Source organism: Calonectris borealis, chromosome 2, assembly GCF_964195595.1.
Source record: "Calonectris borealis chromosome 2, bCalBor7.hap1.2, whole genome shotgun sequence".
Classification (NCBI taxonomy): Eukaryota; Metazoa; Chordata; class Aves; order Procellariiformes; family Procellariidae; genus Calonectris; species Calonectris borealis.
In genome coordinates, this window is record NC_134313.1 from 21,407,254 (window position 1) to 21,427,046 (window position 19,793).

Genomic DNA, 19,793 nt, shown 5'->3' on the forward strand with positions numbered 1-19,793 from the left:
AGAATCATAGAATCATAGAATCATAGAATCATTAAGGTTGGAAAAGACCTCTAAGATCATCGTGTCCAACCGTCAACCCAACACCACCATGCCCACTACACCATGTCCCTAAGCGTCTCATCTACACGTCTTTTAAATACTTCTAGGGATGGTGACTCCACCACTTCCCTGGGCAGCCTCTTCCAAGGCCTGACCACTCTTTCAGTAAAGAAATTTCTCCTAAAACCTCCCTTGGCGCAACTTGAGGCCATTTCCTCTCGTCCTATCGCTAGTTACTTGGGAGAAGAGACCAACACCCACCTCGCTACAACCTCCTTTCAGGTAGTTGTAGAGCGCGATGAGGTCTCCCCTCAGCCTCCTCTTCTCCAGACTAAACAACCCCAGTTCCCTCAGCCGCTCCTCATAAGACTTGTGCTCCAGGCCCTTCACCAGCTTCGTTGCCCTCCTCTGGACACGCTCCAACACCTCCATGTCCTTCTTGTAGTGAGGGACCCAGAACTGAACACAATATTCGAGGTGCAGCCTCACCAGTGCTGAGTACAGGGGCACGATCACCTCCCTACTCCTGCTGGCCACACCATTTCCGATACAGGGCAGGATGCCGTTGGCCGCCTTGGCCACCTGAGCGCACTGCTGGCTCATGTTCAGCTGGCTGTCAACCAGTGTCCCCAGGTCCTTTTCCTCTGGGCAGCTTTCCAGCCACTCTTGCCCAAGCCTGTAGCGTTGCATGGGGTTCTTGTGACCCAAGTGCAGGACCCGGCACCTGGCCTTGTTGAACCTCATACAATTGGCCTCAGCCCATCGATCCAGCCTGTCCAGGTCCCTCTGCAGAGCCTTCCTACCCTCGAGCAGATCAACACTCCCGCCCAACTTGGTGTCGTCTGCAAACTTACTGAGGGAGCACTCGATGCCCTTGTCCAGATCATTGATAAAGATATTGAACAGGACCGGCCCCAGTATTGAGCCCTGGGGAACACCACTTGTGACCGGCTGCCAACTGGATTTAACTCTGTTGACCACAACTCTCTGGGCTCAGCCGTCCAGCCATTTTTTTACCCAGCGAAGAGTGCACCTGTCTAAGCCGTGAGCCGCCAGCTTCTCTAGGAGAATGCTGTGGGAGACAGTGTCAAAGGCTTTACTGAAGTCCAAGTAGACCACATCCACAGCCTTTCCCTCATCCACGAGGCGGGTCACCTGGTCATAGAAGGAGATCAGGTTGGTCAAGCAGGACCTGCCTTCCATGAACCCGTGCTGGCTGCGCCTGATCCCCTGGTTGTCCCGGACATGGCTCGTGAGCGCCCTCAAAACGAACCGCTCCATGATCTTCCTTGGCACCGAGGTCAGGGTGACCAGCCTGTAGTTCTCCGGATCCTCCTTCCGGCCCTTCTTATAGATGGGCGTCACATTGGCGAGCCTCCAGTCGTCCGGGACTTCCCCAGTTAACCAGGACTGCTGGTAAATGATGGAGAGTGGCTCGGTAAGCTCCTCCACCAGCTCCCTCAGTACCCTCAGGTGGATCCCATCCGGCCCCATAGACTTGTGAACGTCCAGGTGGCGTAGCAGGTCATTAACTTCTTCCTCTTCAATTATGGGGGGTTTATCCTGCTCGTCGTCCTTGTCTTCCAGCTCAGGGGGCTGAGTACCCTGAGGATAACTGCTCTGACTACTAAAGACTGAGGCAAAGAAGGCGTTGAGTACCTCAGCCTTATCCTCATCCTTGGTGGCAACGTTCCCCGCCCCGCATCCAATAGAGGATGGAGATTCTCCTTGGCTCTCCTTTTGTCATTAATATACTTGTAAAAGCATTTTTTGTTGTCTTTCACGACAGTGGCCAAGTTGAGTTCTAGCCGGGCTTTTGCCTTTCTAATTTCCTCTCTGCACGACCTAACGCGATCCCTGTACTCTTCTTGAGTTGCCTGCCCCTTCTTCCACAAGTGATAAACTCCCCTTTTTTTCCTGAGTCCCAGCCAGAGCTCCCTGTTCAGCCAGGCCGGTCGTCTTCCCCGCCTGTTTTTCTTGCGGCACATGGGGACAGCCCACTCCTGCGCCTTTAAGACTTCCTTCTTGAAGAACGTCCAGCCTTCCTGGACCCCTTTGCCCTTCAGGACTGTCTCCCAAAGGACCCTCTCGACCAGTGTTCTGGGCAGGCCAAAGTCCGCCCGCCGGAAGTCCATGGTAGCGGTTTTGCTGGCCCCCCTCTTTACTTCACCAAGTATCGAGAATTCTACCATTTCATGGTTGCTAAGCCCAAGACGGCCTCTGACCACGACATCTCCCACCAGTCCTTCTCTGTTTGTGAACAACAGGTCAAGCGAGGCACCTCCCCTAGTGGGCTCGCTTACCAGCTGCGTCAGGAAGTTATCCTCCACACACTCCAGGAACCTCCTCGACTGTTTCCTCTCTGCCGTGTGGTATTTCCAGCAGACGTCCGGAAAGTTGAAGTCCCCCACGAGAACAAGGGCTAGCGACTGGGAGACTTCTGCCAGCCTCTGGTAGAATATTTCGTCTGCCTCCTCATCCTGGCTAGGTGGTCTATAACAGACCCCCAGCAGGATATCTGCCTTGTTGGTCTTCCCCCTCATCCTTACCCACAAGCACTCGACCTCGTCATCACTACCATTGAGCTCTAGACAGTCAAAGCACTCCCTAACATACAGGGCTACCCCACCGCCTCTCCTTCCTCGCCTGTCCCTTCTGAAGAGCTTATAGCCATCCATTGCAGCACTCCAATCGTGAGACTCATCCCACCATGTTTCTGTGATGGCGACTAAGTCATAGCTACCCTGCTGCGCAATGGCTTCCAGTTCCTCCTGTTTGCTGCCCATGCTGCGTGCATTGGTGTAGATGCACTTGAGCTGGGCTGCCGATTTCTCCCCCGACATTGGCGTGCAGTCCCTAGGCTCTTCTCTAGTGAGCCTGGTTTTATCCCCTTCCCCCTTCGAATCTAGTTTAAAGCCCTCTTGATGAGCCCGGCCAACTCATACGCGAGAATCCTTAATTGTATCCTAGCCCCATATACTGTGGAGGCTGTCATCCCAACGTGGTTGCCTTCAGGTTTGGTTTCTGCATAGCAGATACACATTCACCGAATCTCAAATGACTGGACTTGAGCCTGTTGCTCCATGCCAACAATGTAGACTTATGATGTCTTTGTGTGCATGCACTTAAAACACAGTATGTGGTAATCCCCCTTCTTTTGTTTTCTTTAAAATTGGGCTGATCTCTAAATGATTATTCTGAAGTTTATGATAATTTAGTCCATAAAGCTAAAGTATGTATAAATAATCTTATATATGCCTTTTAGTAGCTTGAGTATTTTTACCCATGCATTTAAGGAAGGGCAAGAGTGCAATGCTTTGGATGCTCTTTTAATCTAAATCTTATTTTATGGACAATAAACTCAGAATCTAAAAATGCATAGAAACTCAAAGTCACTTTTCTTCATCCTTTTCTTTTCTGGTAAAGGGTTAAATATCAGAACGTGTTAAAAGGTGTTTAATGGCTGAGTGCCTTGGCCTTGTCTGGGACAGAAGCCAGTCCAGGACATTTGTTGGCTAAAGCTCTGCACAATGAACATCTATAATCAGCTTGGCACTCATGTTAATACGGCAGGTGTTTGTGTCTACCACTGTGGAAAGTGCCAGACCACACAGTGATGGCTAGTGAATAATGTGCTGCTGTAAATCTTACTTTCATGATGAAGTTTTCTCTTTCAATTTACTACATTATTCAGAAAGTATCAAAGTATTTTTATAGGTATTTTATTATTTTTTTAGTATGAAAACTCATTTTAGTATGAAAAATATTTCTTTGTGTGCATCTTTAAAATGAGTAGTCTTAATGCAGTTGAGGATTTAATGCTTTAAAAATTGGCAGTGGATTCATGGGAGCTTGAAATTACTTATAAGGAAAGTAAATCCATCATTTAGCATTTCTGACTGTAAGTCAGACTAAAGAAATTAAATCCTGTAGATAAATGTTTTGACTCGCAGTGTCTTCCCTGAAGGAGCAATAGAGCCAAAATGTTTGTCTACCAAATTGTGGGTTTTCTTGTGGTTACCCTAAAGCAAGTTCACATGTTTGCACTCTTCGGTATTCTGTTTCCTTCCTGTACCTACACAAGGACTTTACTCGGCATGCCTGGAGCAAATTAAAGCAAAAGCACTTGCAGAGGATTACTATGACAATGCTTATGAGTAGGAAAGATTTGGAATTTATTTGCCTGAGGGTGGAATATGGTTTTCTAGTCAACTGAGGGATGAATTTTTATTTAACTGAATAGGATAGTAACCTTCAATTTGGCAAAGCAACTTAAAACTTTAAATTACCGACCAGTGCTGAATGGATTGACTCTTGTTGATGTGAAAGCTAAGCTGATGGGTGACACCTCTTCAACCCTCTTACATACTGACATCTTACTTAAAATGAGGGATATAACTATTCAAGAGCACAGATGAATGAAATTTAGGATAGTTGCCGTGCCAATATAGCACGGATGAGTACATGGGAATGAAAATCAGGAAAATTTGCTTGAGTGAGTAGCACTGAGAAACTTAGTCAGATCTTAAAATCAAGTGTCATACAAAAATAGGAATAAAAATGAATACTATCACTTGCCACATACCAAGAAAAGTGAATGGATAAGCAGTATTTGCATTTTTTCATAATTTCTATATTTTTGAAAGGATAATGTAAGAAGAGTGAAAAATGAATGAAAATTAAATATCCATTTATGGATATTATATATGGATTATTTAAGGCTAATAGATTTCAGTTAATGCAATATTCTAACACCAAGTTTCAGCAAAATTGTCAAATTGTTAAAATATCTTTAATATACAGAATCTCAGTATCTAAATTAGAATTTTATTAGTGCAATGATGGCAGAGTATGATCTTAGATGTTCAGTATAGGTCTTAACTTCTGAGCTTGTCCCACAGACTTCTGTTCTTGAGCCCGTTCCTATCCATGTCCTCTGTCAGCTGTAAGGCAGCTTAGACTGAGAACAACTGTTTCTGTTTTGGGACACTGCCTGGCACACTGTAGGTAACATTACAATACAACACAAAACAGAATAATCTCATCTGTGCTACATTTTGGACTACTTGAATGGGTATTTTCTGTAAGAATTCCTGAAGATTCTTTCTTGGACAGAATGACACTCCGTTAAAAGCTATAGAAAACATTATCACTGAAAATATACTCATTTGTTAAGAGGAAGGGAGTGATTTCAGGGTCACTGCAGAGGAAATAGAAAAGGAGCATGGAGGGAATGTGAAGAGGAAAACTGAGATGCAGAGGAGGATGATGGGCAGATGTTCTTGGGTAATGTGCTGAAAGAACAGGAGACATTACTGGGAGAATTGCACTGAGAGCTCCGATTGTAATCAAGCGATTGAGGACACCATTCAGGGCATAGGGCATGAACACATAGGAAAACAGGCTTCCTTAGTTCTGTTATTCACAAATATTTTTTTCCCCCTAAGATGACAGGATTCCAATGCAAGTTTGTTTTATCATTTTTTGGTTTTTGGTTTTTTTTGTTTGGTTGGTTGGTTGGTTGTTATTTTTTTTTATTATTACTGCATAGGTCTTTTGCAATATGGAAGTTGCTGGAGGAGGATGGACGGTTATACAGCACCGAGAAGATGGGAGTCTGGATTTTCAAAAAAGCTGGAAAGAATACAAAATGGTAAGGTGAAAAATGTGGAAGAGCTGTACAGTTCATATAAGTATTAGATTTCAAATAGTACTTCCTATTATCTTAAGCAGATAGTTCTGCGTATAGTGATGTGGTGTGGTCCTGCAGTCTTTTATGAGCTACCTTTTGTCATGTCTGTTACTTTTGAAAATCATATTTTTTTTACTCAATTAGTCGAGTATTGTTTCCCATGACTTAGGGTTTCTTTCAGATCAGTTACTGAGATTAAAATGAGGTCAGGCCCAGGCATATGCACTAAAGAATGTTGCTCTCTGTCACTCTGAAGTTTTGACTTGCTGTGACATTAAGGGACAATAGGCATGTGATGATGTTCCTAATGCATGGATGTTTTCAGCTGAGGGGAACTCCTTCAGAACTTGGAGCATCTCAGATAGGAATGAAAAGTTTTACTGGGGTTTATCCCAAGTCATACACCACTTCTGCCAATCAAGCCAATGTACTGGAAATGTTGATACTTCGAATAGGATTAAAAGAAAATAAATAACTTACCAAATTACAGATGACATGATTTCAGCAGGCTATTTTCCCTTTGCCAACTCAAAAAAAATTTACTCCAATCTAAATAACTTCTGAATTTTTTCATTCGCTGCCTGATCAAACTTTCTGATGGAGCTCCTTTCTCTGAGTCCCTGAGGACTGTCTTGGATTTCAATGACATTCCCAGTGAAGTTTTCAGAACTGTGTTATCAGACTGGAAGAGGAAAATCTTTTTTCCAACAGTTTTCAAAAAGCACTAAATGAAAAGAGCATTTAAAATGTTTAAAAATAAAACCAAATTCAGTTCAGTAAAAATTTCTATGGGAAAAAGTTCTGTTACAGAACTTATCATTTCAGAAAAAAATGTAATATCAGGTTATTGAACCAAAATGTCATTTTGGATTTTATGGATGCTTTCTTTTCAATATTTTTATATTACTTGAAAATATAAATTATAGGGGTAAAAATTACCCATTTGGGACAGACCTTTGTTACTATGGATAACCAGAGGATGTTTCATAATGTATGTGAAGTAAAAATATTATTAAAATGACAAATACATATTTTTGAATGGATTTGCAAAATTGGAAATGCTTTTTTAGAATTCATAAAGTTTTAATTTAGCAGGAAACTTGAAAACTGTTTTGATCTATTTTGGTTCAGAGTCAAATAAAATATAAAACATCAATTTATTTTGGGGAAACCAAAAGTTGAAGATTCTACCTGTTCTACTTATAAGGAAATTAGAATCTATATATGCAACCTAACTCATTCTCTACATATGGGTTGTTTTAATTTATACATACCATATGAATTATTGAGATTTACTCAGTTTTTCTCTCCTGTGCTTTTTCTTAGACCATTTAATAAAAACAGCCCTTTTAAAAGTTTTCCCATGTGGCCTTTTTTCATATATATCTCTTCACTTAGTCAAACATTTTTCTCAAATTTGCCTTTACAATGCTGTGAGCCTATTCAGGATTAGATTATGTTGATTTTGTCTAGTTCAAGCAGTCTGAATTGATTTTGCTTCTCTTTAGGAATTCCATAGTCTTCTAAGAGATCATTTACTTCTACCAAATTAAAAGGATTTGTTTTGGACTTTTACGGATAGCTATCCTATAAGTAAATCATGAGAAAAGATGGGATTTAGGCTTGTCTCTGCTTCTGTGAACCATTTCACCAAAGTAACTAGCTTAGGCACCCTTCTGTGATTATCTTATATCACAAATGTTGCATGATAGAGGCTGGTGGATGCTCTGTGGATTACTGGAATATGTGACACTCTTTGAGTTTCAAGACAAGGACATCACTAACTTAATTCCCTCATTGTTCAGAGAGGGTACGCAGTGTCTATTGGATCACATCCTTTCTCTTTCCTGACACATTCACCTGGTGTTTCTTCCAGTGGAAACAGAGTAGTGTGATGGGGGACACAATGGTACTTGATCTTACTTGGAGTGGTCGAATTTAATACGTGTTCTCTCAGCCCATAATTCAGATACAGCTTTCCAGATTTGCTAAGACATTCTTGTTGTGCTTGTATCTCACTAGGGCCCCAAATCTAACAGAAATAAGCAATATCATAATAATATAATAACAGTAATAATATGTCTCCAGGGCTTCTTTTAGTTTCAGTGCATTTAGTTCTTATTGGAAAAGAATCTGGAAAGCTATTGAAGTTATTCAGTTACAAGCAAGTACTGACTGCCAGCTTCTGAGCTGGACAGGGGCTCAGGCCGCCAACCCACAGTACTGCTAGGGCCCTCACAAGTTATTGGCTGTTCCAGTTTTAGGAGGCCATTGCACATTTTCTCTGACTCTAAGTTGAGATCCTTACAGCAGGTAGCTTGGAAAGGGTGCATATGGAGTGTTCTCTGCAAAGGTGAGTGACAGCACTACTGGGTTACAGGAGTCACCTGGCACCAACTCACCCTGCAGACAAACTTTGAGGCAATCATTGTCTTTGATTCAGTTTCCTGCTGGTGTACAGCTGGTGTTCAGTTTCAGCTTACGTGTAAGTATTTCGATTCCTGTTCTATGTGTTTTCCAGACACCAACACAGGAAACAGGTTAAGAGAGAGATAAAGTAGCCATAAATCTTTTGAAAGTAGGAAGTATACAACTCCATCCATACATAAATTACCACAAAGTCAGTGATACTATAGTAATAGTGGTCGTAACATCTTTTCCTTGTTCTTTTGGCTCCATTTCCATTGGTGTCCAACCTCCACTCTGGAAAATGAAGTTACACTTTCTTTACTATCTATAAATACAAAACCTTTTACACAGATTTGTTGTTATGCAAGATTGGTTATGCCATCTTCTTCATTAGTGGCATATGTGCTTACCAGTGTAATTTGTGCCTTTGCTTCTAAGAACTCATTTCTGACTACGAAATTTCTTGGGCCATTTCAGTTTTGTACATTCAATACTAATTGGAAGAAAATCAGAGGAAAGAACCTGTGAGTTCATCCTCCCATTCTTTTCTTATCAGTGTCTACTACATCTGTTCTTTCACATTTTCTATGGATTTTCCATTATACTCTTTGTTGCTTATCAGAAAAATCTGAAGTGAAGCAACAAATAATTTCTTTAACAACAGCAGCTAAGATCACCCTGAAGCAGGTTTCAACCATTTTTCTTATTTCCTTGCCTGAGGAGAGTATGTAAAACACTATTAGAGTTCTGACTTCTAGAAGGAGAATATAATTTTAAAAAGCTATTGCTTACCATTTGCAAACCTCAGCCGTCTTTAGAAGGAGGGTTTCTACAAGCTTACTTTCTAAGACACAATTTCTGGCATTTATTAGGCAGTCATTAGCAATAATCAAATCCAAGCAAATGATTAGCTCATGTGCTAACTTGGCTATCAAGACGACTTGCTCAAATTCCAGCTTTTCTGTTCTTGGATGAATGCACCTTTCCCAGTCACTGTCTCCATTTTTGCCAAATTAGGTGATGGAGTATTGGATTCCGTATTCTCTAGCCTTTTAGCATGTCTAGTTTAATAATTCCCATGAATTTCACAGAAGTTATTCCACACTCAATAGCCCAACATTCAATAGCCTATCAGTTTCCTAGGGGGGCTTCTTGGGGGTTAAGTCTATTGGGGGCTTCCTCAGACCTTTAAAATTATTTTCTTGCTTTCTGTCATTGGAGAAAGACTCTCAACAGGTATTTGAAATTACGTGCCTTGGCCAGCCCACAACAATCCTTCTTCTAGCCAGTTTATTTCTTGCCTGTCAGTATTTAATTGTACTGCATGCCTTTATTGCTACAGTATTGTTATTTTCCTTTCTCTGATGAAAGCAAGCTATCACTTTTTAAATAATTCATAACGTCATAAGCTAGATTAGGATCACTTGTACATATTAGACCCACAGCTGAATTTCTAAGCTTTATGGCAACCACCTCCTATCTTCCTGACCAGCAGCTGGTTTTTCTTTTGGTTCTCTGAGGCAAGAATGAAGTTCAGCAGTAAATTCCACGCCCCCTTAATCTCATGTTCCTGATTAACATCTAAGAGTCCAACACCAGTTCAGTGCTTAAAACAAGTCTGCTGCCAACTTATCTCAGAAGTCATCACTAGCATTTGTGTGTGCCTGAAAACGACATCTACAAAACCACTTCCATTTCTGTTGGGGTTTCTTCTTTTTCTTTTCTCCTTAAAGCTGTTGGGTCAAATTGATGGCTAGCTCCATAGTGCCAATATGGTATAATGCCAGAACAGGATAATTTATGCTCTTCCATGGCTTAAATTCTGCAGCACACTGAGAGCTGGACCACAGAGATGGTTACCAGAATTTTCTCAGGAAGTATTTCTGAAAGCAGTTCTAGTGGACATTTACATTACGTTATCTGGAATAATCTGACTTTCCTCTGAGCCTATAATTAGTAAATTATAACTAGTATAACAAGCCTGGTGATCCATGTCTTCTGCTTACCTAAAAGACAGCTGAACACCTCTTCAGACTGTAAGTCTTTGATTTCCTTCTAGGCATGATAGTTTTTATCCTTTTTGATATACCTCCTACAGTTGACCTCTGTGAGTAAGTTCTAGTTTGGACATAGGTCCCATCCATTTCCTGGAAGACCTTCTAGTTTGTGACAATCAGGTTGCTGATCACCTCATGTTTTCACGTCACCAGTCCTTGCAAGTCCTACAGACTGCAAGTTGTGTGTTTGGGTGTCTAGATCTACCTGAATTATTCATAACAAGAGGTACTATTCCAGCAGATTTTATTTCTTAGGACCATCTTTCAGTTCATTCTGAAAACTTCCAGATGTTACTTACATTTAATTTTTTTTTGCAAAGTGTCCAGCTCCTGTTTTAGAATGGTCTCCTAATTCCTTTTATGGTCTCCATCTGTTTTAAGTCTTATTTTAATTTTTCTTGTGAAAGTTTCAGTTCCAGTTTTCAGTTTTGTTATCATTCTTTCTGCCCACCTTTCCTGACTCTAAACTCTGACATTTTTTTTGTTCCATATTGCTTCAGTAGCAATACTAACTTGCACTTTTTTTTCTTTTTCAAAATAGGTCCTCACCACAGTTAACATTGTGTTTCACCTGAGCAAAGAGGCAAAAACTCAAGCTATTGTACTGTTCCCTTTTGGAACATTAATTGATGATGGATATTTCTCTGATGAAGTTTTGTCCATTTACAAAGATTGTGCATATTCTTTTTTCTCCCCAAACACTTGGAGAATCAATCAACTACAGACAGAGCTCCAACCCCTTCCAGTCACATTAGGTTATTATGTTCATCACTTTCTTTTTCAAGTGAGAGGACGACTGCGTAAAAAGCAATGCACAAGGCGCATTTTTAAATTGTTTATGTAAGCTTCATGATTCTTGTTCCACTATTTTAGTGGAAAACAACTTCAGATGTGGTTTTTTTTAAACAGAAATTACATAAACCATATGACATGGCTGAGCAGAATGTTCTTGACAGAAAAAATAAATTTGCTTATAATTTGAATGCTCAATATCTTTCATAATTTTCGGTTTTGTTAAAGCTAGCTATTCTGAATTAATTTTAAATCCTTTTCTGGATTATAAGTATTTAAGCTATGTTATGCATTGATATGGACACAAAATCTTCACACTTCTTGTATTCACGGGAGTCTGATATTATTGATACATTTGCCGTATTCCTGTGTTCTTTAAAAGAGAACTCAAATACTATCAAACAACTCTGAAGATGGTAACTGCTCTTTCTGTGACTATTCCACATTAAATGAGTTTGTCAAAAGCTCATTTTTTGGATCTTCATTTGTGCTAAATTTTTCCCTTTAGACTAAAGAAAAGAGATTGCTGGGAGCTAAAAAGTATATTCCACTGCAAGCATATGATGCAGCTCTGTGGGTTCACAAGATGTCAAGTACTGAAATGGTTGTTGAAGCTAACTTCACCTGACTTCTGTTAGGGAGATTTAGAAAGGCGCCGCTGTTGTTCACAGGAATTAAAACACTCATCAGCTTTCCAGATAATTATTTGTAATTTTGACAGGAATTTAAAATTAGGAAACCTTTATTGTCATGTGGAAAAGGTACATACACATACTAGGTAGAGATTCCTAGCTACTAACAGATCTGTGATTTTATGACAGTAAGAGATTTTCTCTATTGACCTATATTCAAGTTATGTGGTTTTTGGTCACAAACAGTAACTCAAAGAAATATAAGCAAAGCAACAAAATATTACACTTAATGTACATACGGTCAGGTACGTAAACGTTAAAAGTATGATTGTTGATTGATCTCATATAGGCATAAATTTTCATCTTCACTGTTATTACCCTCAAATTGTTTGGCTATGAAGGATCACCCCAAGGGCAAAGATATACAGCTGCTCCTGATAATTAGCTAATTGGATTTTATAATAAGAACCTGTGTCTTCCCTCCAATGAGAGTTTTTGTGTTTCCCTGTTTTGCATAGGAGGGATCCAGTGGATGGGGATCCTACTCCTATTTGACTCAATTCCTTCTTTCTCAACTCCTAGGCCATACCTGTACTAGCACATTGAACAGGGCCACGGCCTGTGAGTGAACACAGTCTTGCGACACAAGATCCTCACCACTAAATTTTAGTGGAGTTTTGGTTTGACTCAAACAACATTCCACAAATAATGCCCAAGCAGTTAGGGGTAATGGGCCATTCTCAAATGGCAGTTTGCAGGGCTATGTTTCTTCAGGGCTGAGAAGCTTTTACTGTTAGCACATGGGTTATTCTGGTTTTCTTTCTTCTGCCTAGCAGAGCAGTAGGGGCTGTTCAGAGCACTCTTCACAGCTTCTCCTTCCCCTTGTGGCTTAGTGAAACAGTTCTGAGGGAAAGAATTGTTGGTTCAAAGAATGTGGGGAGGCATTTTGAAGATAACCTGGGAATAGGAAAGGAATACAGAAAGTTTTGTGGAAGGAGGATAACCTTCATAACACTATCCAGCTAGCTAGCTGGAGGTATAACCCATAATTCCTTCTGCAGAAACTGTTTCACGTTCTTTCCCTGCCAGTAGCATGAAGAATTCTGTAAAGTGCCTTGCAATATCAGCGTGGTCCTTCCTGCAAAAATGAAGGATTTGAGGACAGGATGGACCTGTAGAAAGGCAAGAACTAGGGAGTGCATGTCCTTGGAAAAGGCAGAAGGCATGTTGCTTCTGTACTGTAAACAAACAAGACAGATTGGGAGTCGTGGTGGTGTTGAATATTATGTTGCATGAATAAGCTTATACGAGTGAGTTATGAGTACAAGGGGATAAGAAAAGCACACTTCAGACATGAATAATTTTGTAACATATAGTCACAAATATATTTCTTATGATAGTACACCTCAAAGTCATGAATTATAAGTTGCTTACATCTGAAAAAAATCATTTACTTCAAGGGATTAGGATAGATGACATAGAAGTTATTTGTTTCTTTCAAATATTTACCAGTAATTTGGATATAAGGAAATGATTTTTGGTGACTGGAATGTGTATTAAGATATTGTGTGAGTAATGCCTTTCATGGAGACCCACTCTTCTGTGATAAAGAATGACATGTCACGCTAGTTTAATAAAAAGTCACTTCTGACTGCAACTGTTACTCAGATAATTGTCACTTTCATCAGTGTTATAAAGAGAGCCAGCATGTTCTCTGCTTCTCCTGAGGTCTAAATCCAGCATGTCCAATGGAGATAGACACGATATCAAAGCGGTGAGAGACCATATTCGATTTTATGAAAACATGCTCATGAAACTATTCTGGTCCTGACCGAGGCTTAATCTACAGTATGCATTTCAACAGTATGATCTAAGGGAGCAAAAATGAAACAACATTTGTTTCAAAGGGCTTTGGATCACTAGATTGAGCAACAGAGAAGATGTTACCGCACAAGGAAGCATCTTCTTTATTTTGGGGAATATTTTTGCATGTAAAATTAAACACAATTTTGTGTTGGAGCACAGTTGTGTTTTAAATGTGTTATCCTCAGCAGAGTTTTCCCTATGCAAATGTTACTGGATAACATCAGTTTCAAGTGTGTTGACACATGGTTATATACTTGTGCCTACTCTGCCACCAGTGCTTCAAGGTATTCCTTACATGTAAAAAACTTAATAAATTTTATGTAATAATATCATGATTCAGCTTAATTATGCTAATAGCCTGTAGCAGAGCACCATGAGAAAGATTAATGTTATTAAAAAAACTTTCTAACCAAAAGATGGAAATGCTATTTTATAAGAGCCAGGTGAGATTTTGAAAGGTTGTTTTTTAAATTAGTGATTTGAACATTCATTAGAATTGTAGCAGAGGTCCTCCCAAATGACAGTTTTGTGCTCTCATCATGAAACAGCTTTGTCTTCAGGAAGGAGCATCTCCTGCCTGAGCTGTTCCATTTGGGACGCACTGGGGCAGCCCTTCACTTTGGGGCTTGGGTCAAATTAACACTCTAACTTTTTGAGACCCGTGTCAGTCATCTTCTATTCTTGTTCAGTTATTTAGTGTAGCAGCTGAGCCCAAGCAAGAGAGAAAAGAGCAACCCATAAGTCTGATGCTTGGGGTATTTAGACCGATTATGGGTCTGAGATTCAAGTCCCTACTCAAACTCACATACAAATAGTTTGACAGTTGGTCTTTCCTGTAGCATCTATGCTCCTAGTCATGTGGATCTTTGCTATTTGGGATAAAGTGATGTCTTTTGAAAAGAAAATAAAATTAAAATCTACCTCCAAAAGTTCTTCCTTTTTGCCTGAAGTGAAAGAAAAGTACTTTTTTTTTAGTTTTTTTTTCACATTTTGAATTTTTAGCCCTAAACCATACAATTTATTTCTTTGCAAAGAATAAAACAGAAAGTTCTCTTAAGCTCCCAATTCATCTTTCTCAGAATACAAAAATAGAGTTTTCTTTTCTCACCTCCCTGAGATGCACTTACTAGGAGCTGCACTAAGTGTCTGTATTTTCCCAGGATCCACTTGTCCTAGAGTGAAGAAGGTGGTTTGGGAGAGGCGGTCTCAATGTAATTTGTGTCAGTAGGAAATACTCTCCTGTTTTTAGTTAAACAGTAAGGAAGTTAGATTTTAATCCAGATCTGAGGAAGATGCACTGGCTGTTGATTATGGGTCACTGTAGGAAACTGAGCTGTTTGGGGCCCATTGCCTAGCCAGAGGTAACATTTGTGTAAGGTTTGCACCTCAAACCTGGCTTCTGTCTCTGTGATTCTTCCTCATCAGGAAGTCTGCTACTACTCATGCGGTGTGTGTTTGAGAAGGAAAAAGGAAAAAGTAAACCTAACTTCTGTATGTCTACTAATATATTTGGTCTAGAATGAAGTGCAACAGACTGAATTGCTGCAGGATATGAACAAGATTTTGAGACACGCTTTTCAAACTTGGAATGATTATACAGACATTTAGTTCTTTATTTAAACTCACAGTAACTTAGTTTTTGTTTTAGTCTTTTGAGAAGGTAACTCTGGCTTCAATCTAAACATGTTTTTAAAACTTGCCACAAAATATTTGTTAGTATTTCATAGACATAATTCTGAATATTTAGCATTATTTTCCCATATTCTTTTAAGGTAACTTTATTTAACACATTTGTTCTCCAAGGAAATTGAAGTCATTTCTATAGACCACATCTTTATTTCAAATAATGCAATGAATAATTTAACATGATGGAAATGAAGAAGTATACTGACCTTTTTATAAATTATTTTCTTAAACAAAATCCATTCCACGTTCTCAGCTAAGGCAAAAGGAGCTGAGTATTCTTTATGGCTTCTGGGAAGACACTGCTGCTGTAAAACACTGAATTACTATCTGCTTTATTCAGTGAATTGTCTGACAGGAGATGAACCCATAGGATATATTGACTGTGTCTGGTTCCAATTTGTTTTGTCTATAAAAAGTCAAAGCTTCCTATGAGCATTATCAGACAAAATAAATAAAGTAAGAGAGATAATTGTTTAATGAACTTGGAGTAACATGATTCAAGCAGAATACCCTCACAGATTTTGCCAAAGCTAATAAAACTCTTTTGCACCCTACTTATTATTTTTGAATAAGTATCAACTTTGTAAATTCTTAAGGTCATTTTTAAAACCAGTATTGAATTCTGTTTCTTCGTACTCACGACTGCTTTAGTAGTTTTGACTCTCTTAATCACCATGCAATTGGAAATGAGGTGGTGTAGAACCTGGATGTCATCTAGAGTAAATATTATAAAATCATGGACTTTTGTCTCTGATTCCCGGTTCTAAGTACTTTAATGCATACAAAAGAACAACAAATTACTATTTATTTATTTTTTTGCATAACAGTCAGGCACTATGTCAGAATTTACACAATTTACTATATAGTTATAGGCATAAAACCCCAGAAAACTCCTTTGCTTCATCCTAGTACATAAATGGGATTAAAACTCTCAGTAAGGTCCTATATTGTGTCATTTCTTTGTTCTGAAAACAAATGTTATCATGTCTACAAGAACAATCTATTCCAAATGTAGTACAAAATGTCACCTGATTATTCCTTGATAAAAAACCTAATTGGTTGTGATTTTTATGTCTTTTTAACTGACTTATTTCAGATCAAACTTTGCAAAATATGATCTTAAGGCAATTTTCAGCAGCAAAACTATACATGTTTTCTGTTTGTGAAAAATAAAATGAAACATTAAAATCATCTATGCTCGGTCAGTGCAAAGATTTGTGTATTCTGTTTATGGCTAGTAGTGGACAGTTAAGAAAGCATATTATGATAATGTAAGCATATTTCCCTGCTATATTCTTCCAACTTCCATAGAGTGCTAATGAGGAAAATGTAGGAGAACTCTGAAAACTTTTGGAAATTTCTTACCTTTCCCTATTACATTAACCACTCTTTTGGGAACTTAAAGCCTCTGATTTGCCACTCATCCCAAAATGTTATGCAAATTTCAAGGGAAAAGCAAAATGAGTATTTCTGGAATAAAATGTAAAGTTTAAAGAATTAATCCCTCTACTTGGAAACATATAATGAACAAAATATAGAAAGCTAATGACAAAATAGTTTCTCTTAGTCATGTAAAATGCAATTTTGGAACAGTGCTTATGACTCACTGTGTTTCAGAGGGACTTAAAATGTAGTTAACTATAAACACATTCATGAAATACAGATGTTCCTTTTCCTAGTAGATTGATAGCTGAGGATGACTTGGATCACCTCATGTACTTCCATGAGTTTAAGTACAAAACTTTAACACAAATAGTTCTGGAAGTATTTGCTATAGCAATATGAATGCAAAAAACAATGAGTATGCTGACAGAGTGTATATATACTGGGAAACAAACACATTTTATGACAGGGTCTGGAATAGGTGACTCCTAAGGTTAACTTTTAAGATTTAACACTATGCCCTAAGGAATTCTCAAAACCATACTCCTTGTCTGTAGAAGATGACAAGCATGGTCTAAGGCAAGGCTGAAGGCATCTTATCACTTGGGACCCCATAGGCTTGAGCAGCAGTATAAACATAAATGTTCTGTTAACTGAAATGCTTGGATATCATTACTGAATTTTCATTACTGAACGATTACTGAATTGTCTCATGAACAGCAAAATTAATGAGGTCTGCTTTTCTGTGGATTTTTGTCCTGTCCCCCGCATAGAAGTCCCATTCTCATTACTAATAATCTCTTGAATCCCCATTATTTTCTAAGATTCTCTGTGGCAATAGCTTGAGTTCCCCTTTTATGTCCTTCAAATCTCTCCCAGATGTCTGAGGGTCCTCCGAGGCAATACATGCTCAGTGTCTGAGCTTGGCTGGCTGGTCTGCGCCTGCTGATAGGCAATTGGAGTAGGCAACTGCTGAGCTTCTGCTTCAGCATTTCTCCCAGTGGCAACTCATCCAGGCACCGGTTGTTGAACTTCAAGTTTGTGTGATTTCTATCCCAACCTCAAAAGGGTTCAAAAAGTATTGCACAAAAATAAAGGACAGGTGGGTGTAAAAATTGCACAAGCTTGTTTCCTTAAGTTTTCTGGCTGAAGGAAAAAAAAAAGATCTTGTATTTAAAGATAAAATTCAAAATGTACTTTGAAGGCTAAAGAACTTGAAGGCAAATGAAAAGGCACAATCATTTTCTTTGCCAGCCTCAGCGTTGGGAATGGAAATGAAAAGTTAAATCATGTTTCTCAGGTTTTTTTGGCTAATAATATGTCATTCTCTTCTTCACACAAAGGCTTACATATCTTGTCAAAGTAGTAGTGTTCTTGTAGCAGTGACAGTCTAAGTCAGATATAAACAAGGAAAGCTGTGTAGTTATTAAGTCAGCCAAAGTATCTGGAAAAACCAGCAAGCATGCAAGTCTTTCTTCAGGCCTGAAATAGAGGCAGTAAACTGCAGACTAAATACAGGTTGGAAACAGTTGAGTTTGGCATAATAAAATTATACTTGAAGAAATTGTTCCCAACTCTGTGCTTAACAGAAATGTACTGCTCCTCTCTGTTTTAGATCTATGAAAGCTTTGACTGCCTGTTTGTTTGTTTATTTCTTTTTCCAGCCATATTAGGTGTTTAATAAAATACTTCTCCTTAGGAACATTTCTTGCTTCAGTGATATGTTTTATATTCCACTTACGTCCTTGGTTTTCTTTTCATAAGAACAAGGAGTTTGTTTAAAAAGAAGTTGCTCCTGACAAGAAAAAAAAATTCCTTATCTAGGCATTTCTAATGTGAGTTTCAGTATTGTAGCTCCTTATAATAGGATTCAGTTTTTCATAACTAATGTGGTGGCTTTCCTCATAATTTTTTATATTCCTTTTTATATTCCTTCTGTTCCCTTTTGCTGCAACTTCATTTCCTCTGGTCAGAGAGCAAACCACTTAGTGATAGATTTTCATCTTAGTGTAATAACACATGTGAAAAGGGAGAAGAAAGTGTAAATGTGAAGAAGAAAAATTATTATTATTTCAGCATAATTACATATGGTGTCTAGAGAACACATATAGGAACACATAATGTTAAAAAAGCCACATGTATTACATCCTGAATAGGCTGTAACCTAAATAAGATAAGACAAATATAATTCAATAGAGCCACAGTTCAAAGGGGAGTCCCCTCAGCTTGCCAGCACTGGGAAAAAGGGAGAAAGGATTTCCTGAAAATCTTCTTTTAAAGGGAGACAGCTAATAAGAAAAATAATATATCTTCTGTGAATAAGAAACCGTGTAGACTGCAAAGAAACACCTATGCTCCAACTTCTGCCTTCTGGATTTTAGGGAGACAAACTGGCTGTTAGGTAGTCACTGCAGAGCATATTTTCCCTTCCTCTGAGACAAGTGGCAATGACCACTGGTGAAAGACGATGTCAGAGACAAACCACCGACTGCTCTGGTATGACACTGCCAAAGCTGTTAGAACAGGAGAGACCATGTGTGGCAGTCATAGGGCAGAGAGACAAGGCAAGGAGATGGAAAGGATCAAAGGAACAGATAGAACACAGTGAAAACTGCAGAAGGGTATGTCAGCTGTAGAAGGGTTTATGCAGGTGAGGAACAAGCTTTTGTGTTTTAGGAAGTATGTATGAAGCCAAATAAGCATGCGAATGCGATCAAAGCAGTAGGTGAGAGATACAGAAGCATCATCATGGGAAAGCTTGAGGGACAGGAGCTCACACTGGAAGACTGGTGTGGTCAAAGCGAGATATCACCAGTATTAGCTATAACTAGTATTTACAGGGACTTACGTAGGAAATCATCTACTTGAGAAAGAGGATATAATGAAATAATGTGCAGGAAAGGAAAAGCCAACTAATAGTATCCTCCCATATTTCAGTTTGAGTCTTCTCTGAGACTCACCACAGACTGCTGAATTTCAATTCTTGCAGCCTAAACACTGTGTCCATGGCTATCATTTGATGGTCTCTGAGCCAAAAGGCAGACATGCTTATTCGAAACATAAACTAGTGTACTCAGCTCAGCGTAGCCAAATGTGGCATGTCTTCTCAGCCTCTAGTATCAGCACAAAATATCTGCTCAGGTAGGCTAGTTAAAACAAAAATGACTCCTGAGTAGAGTGCTCTCTAATGTAATTCCCTGTAGGAACAACAAAAAAAAATCTCCATTTTATGTTTTT

At 39.1% G+C, this 19,793-nt stretch overlaps 1 protein-coding gene across 1 annotated transcript in view; it reads left to right on the top strand.

The window, feature by feature from the left end:
- The window catches only part of ANGPT1 (angiopoietin 1), a 181,356-nt gene that overhangs the window by 114,623 nt on the left and 46,940 nt on the right, over nt 1-19,793 (top strand). Inside the window, exon 6 of the mRNA XM_075141280.1 lies at nt 5,591-5,692. Coding sequence (XP_074997381.1) covers nt 5,591-5,692 — 102 coding nt within the window. The remainder of the gene's footprint in view (nt 1-5,590; nt 5,693-19,793) is intronic.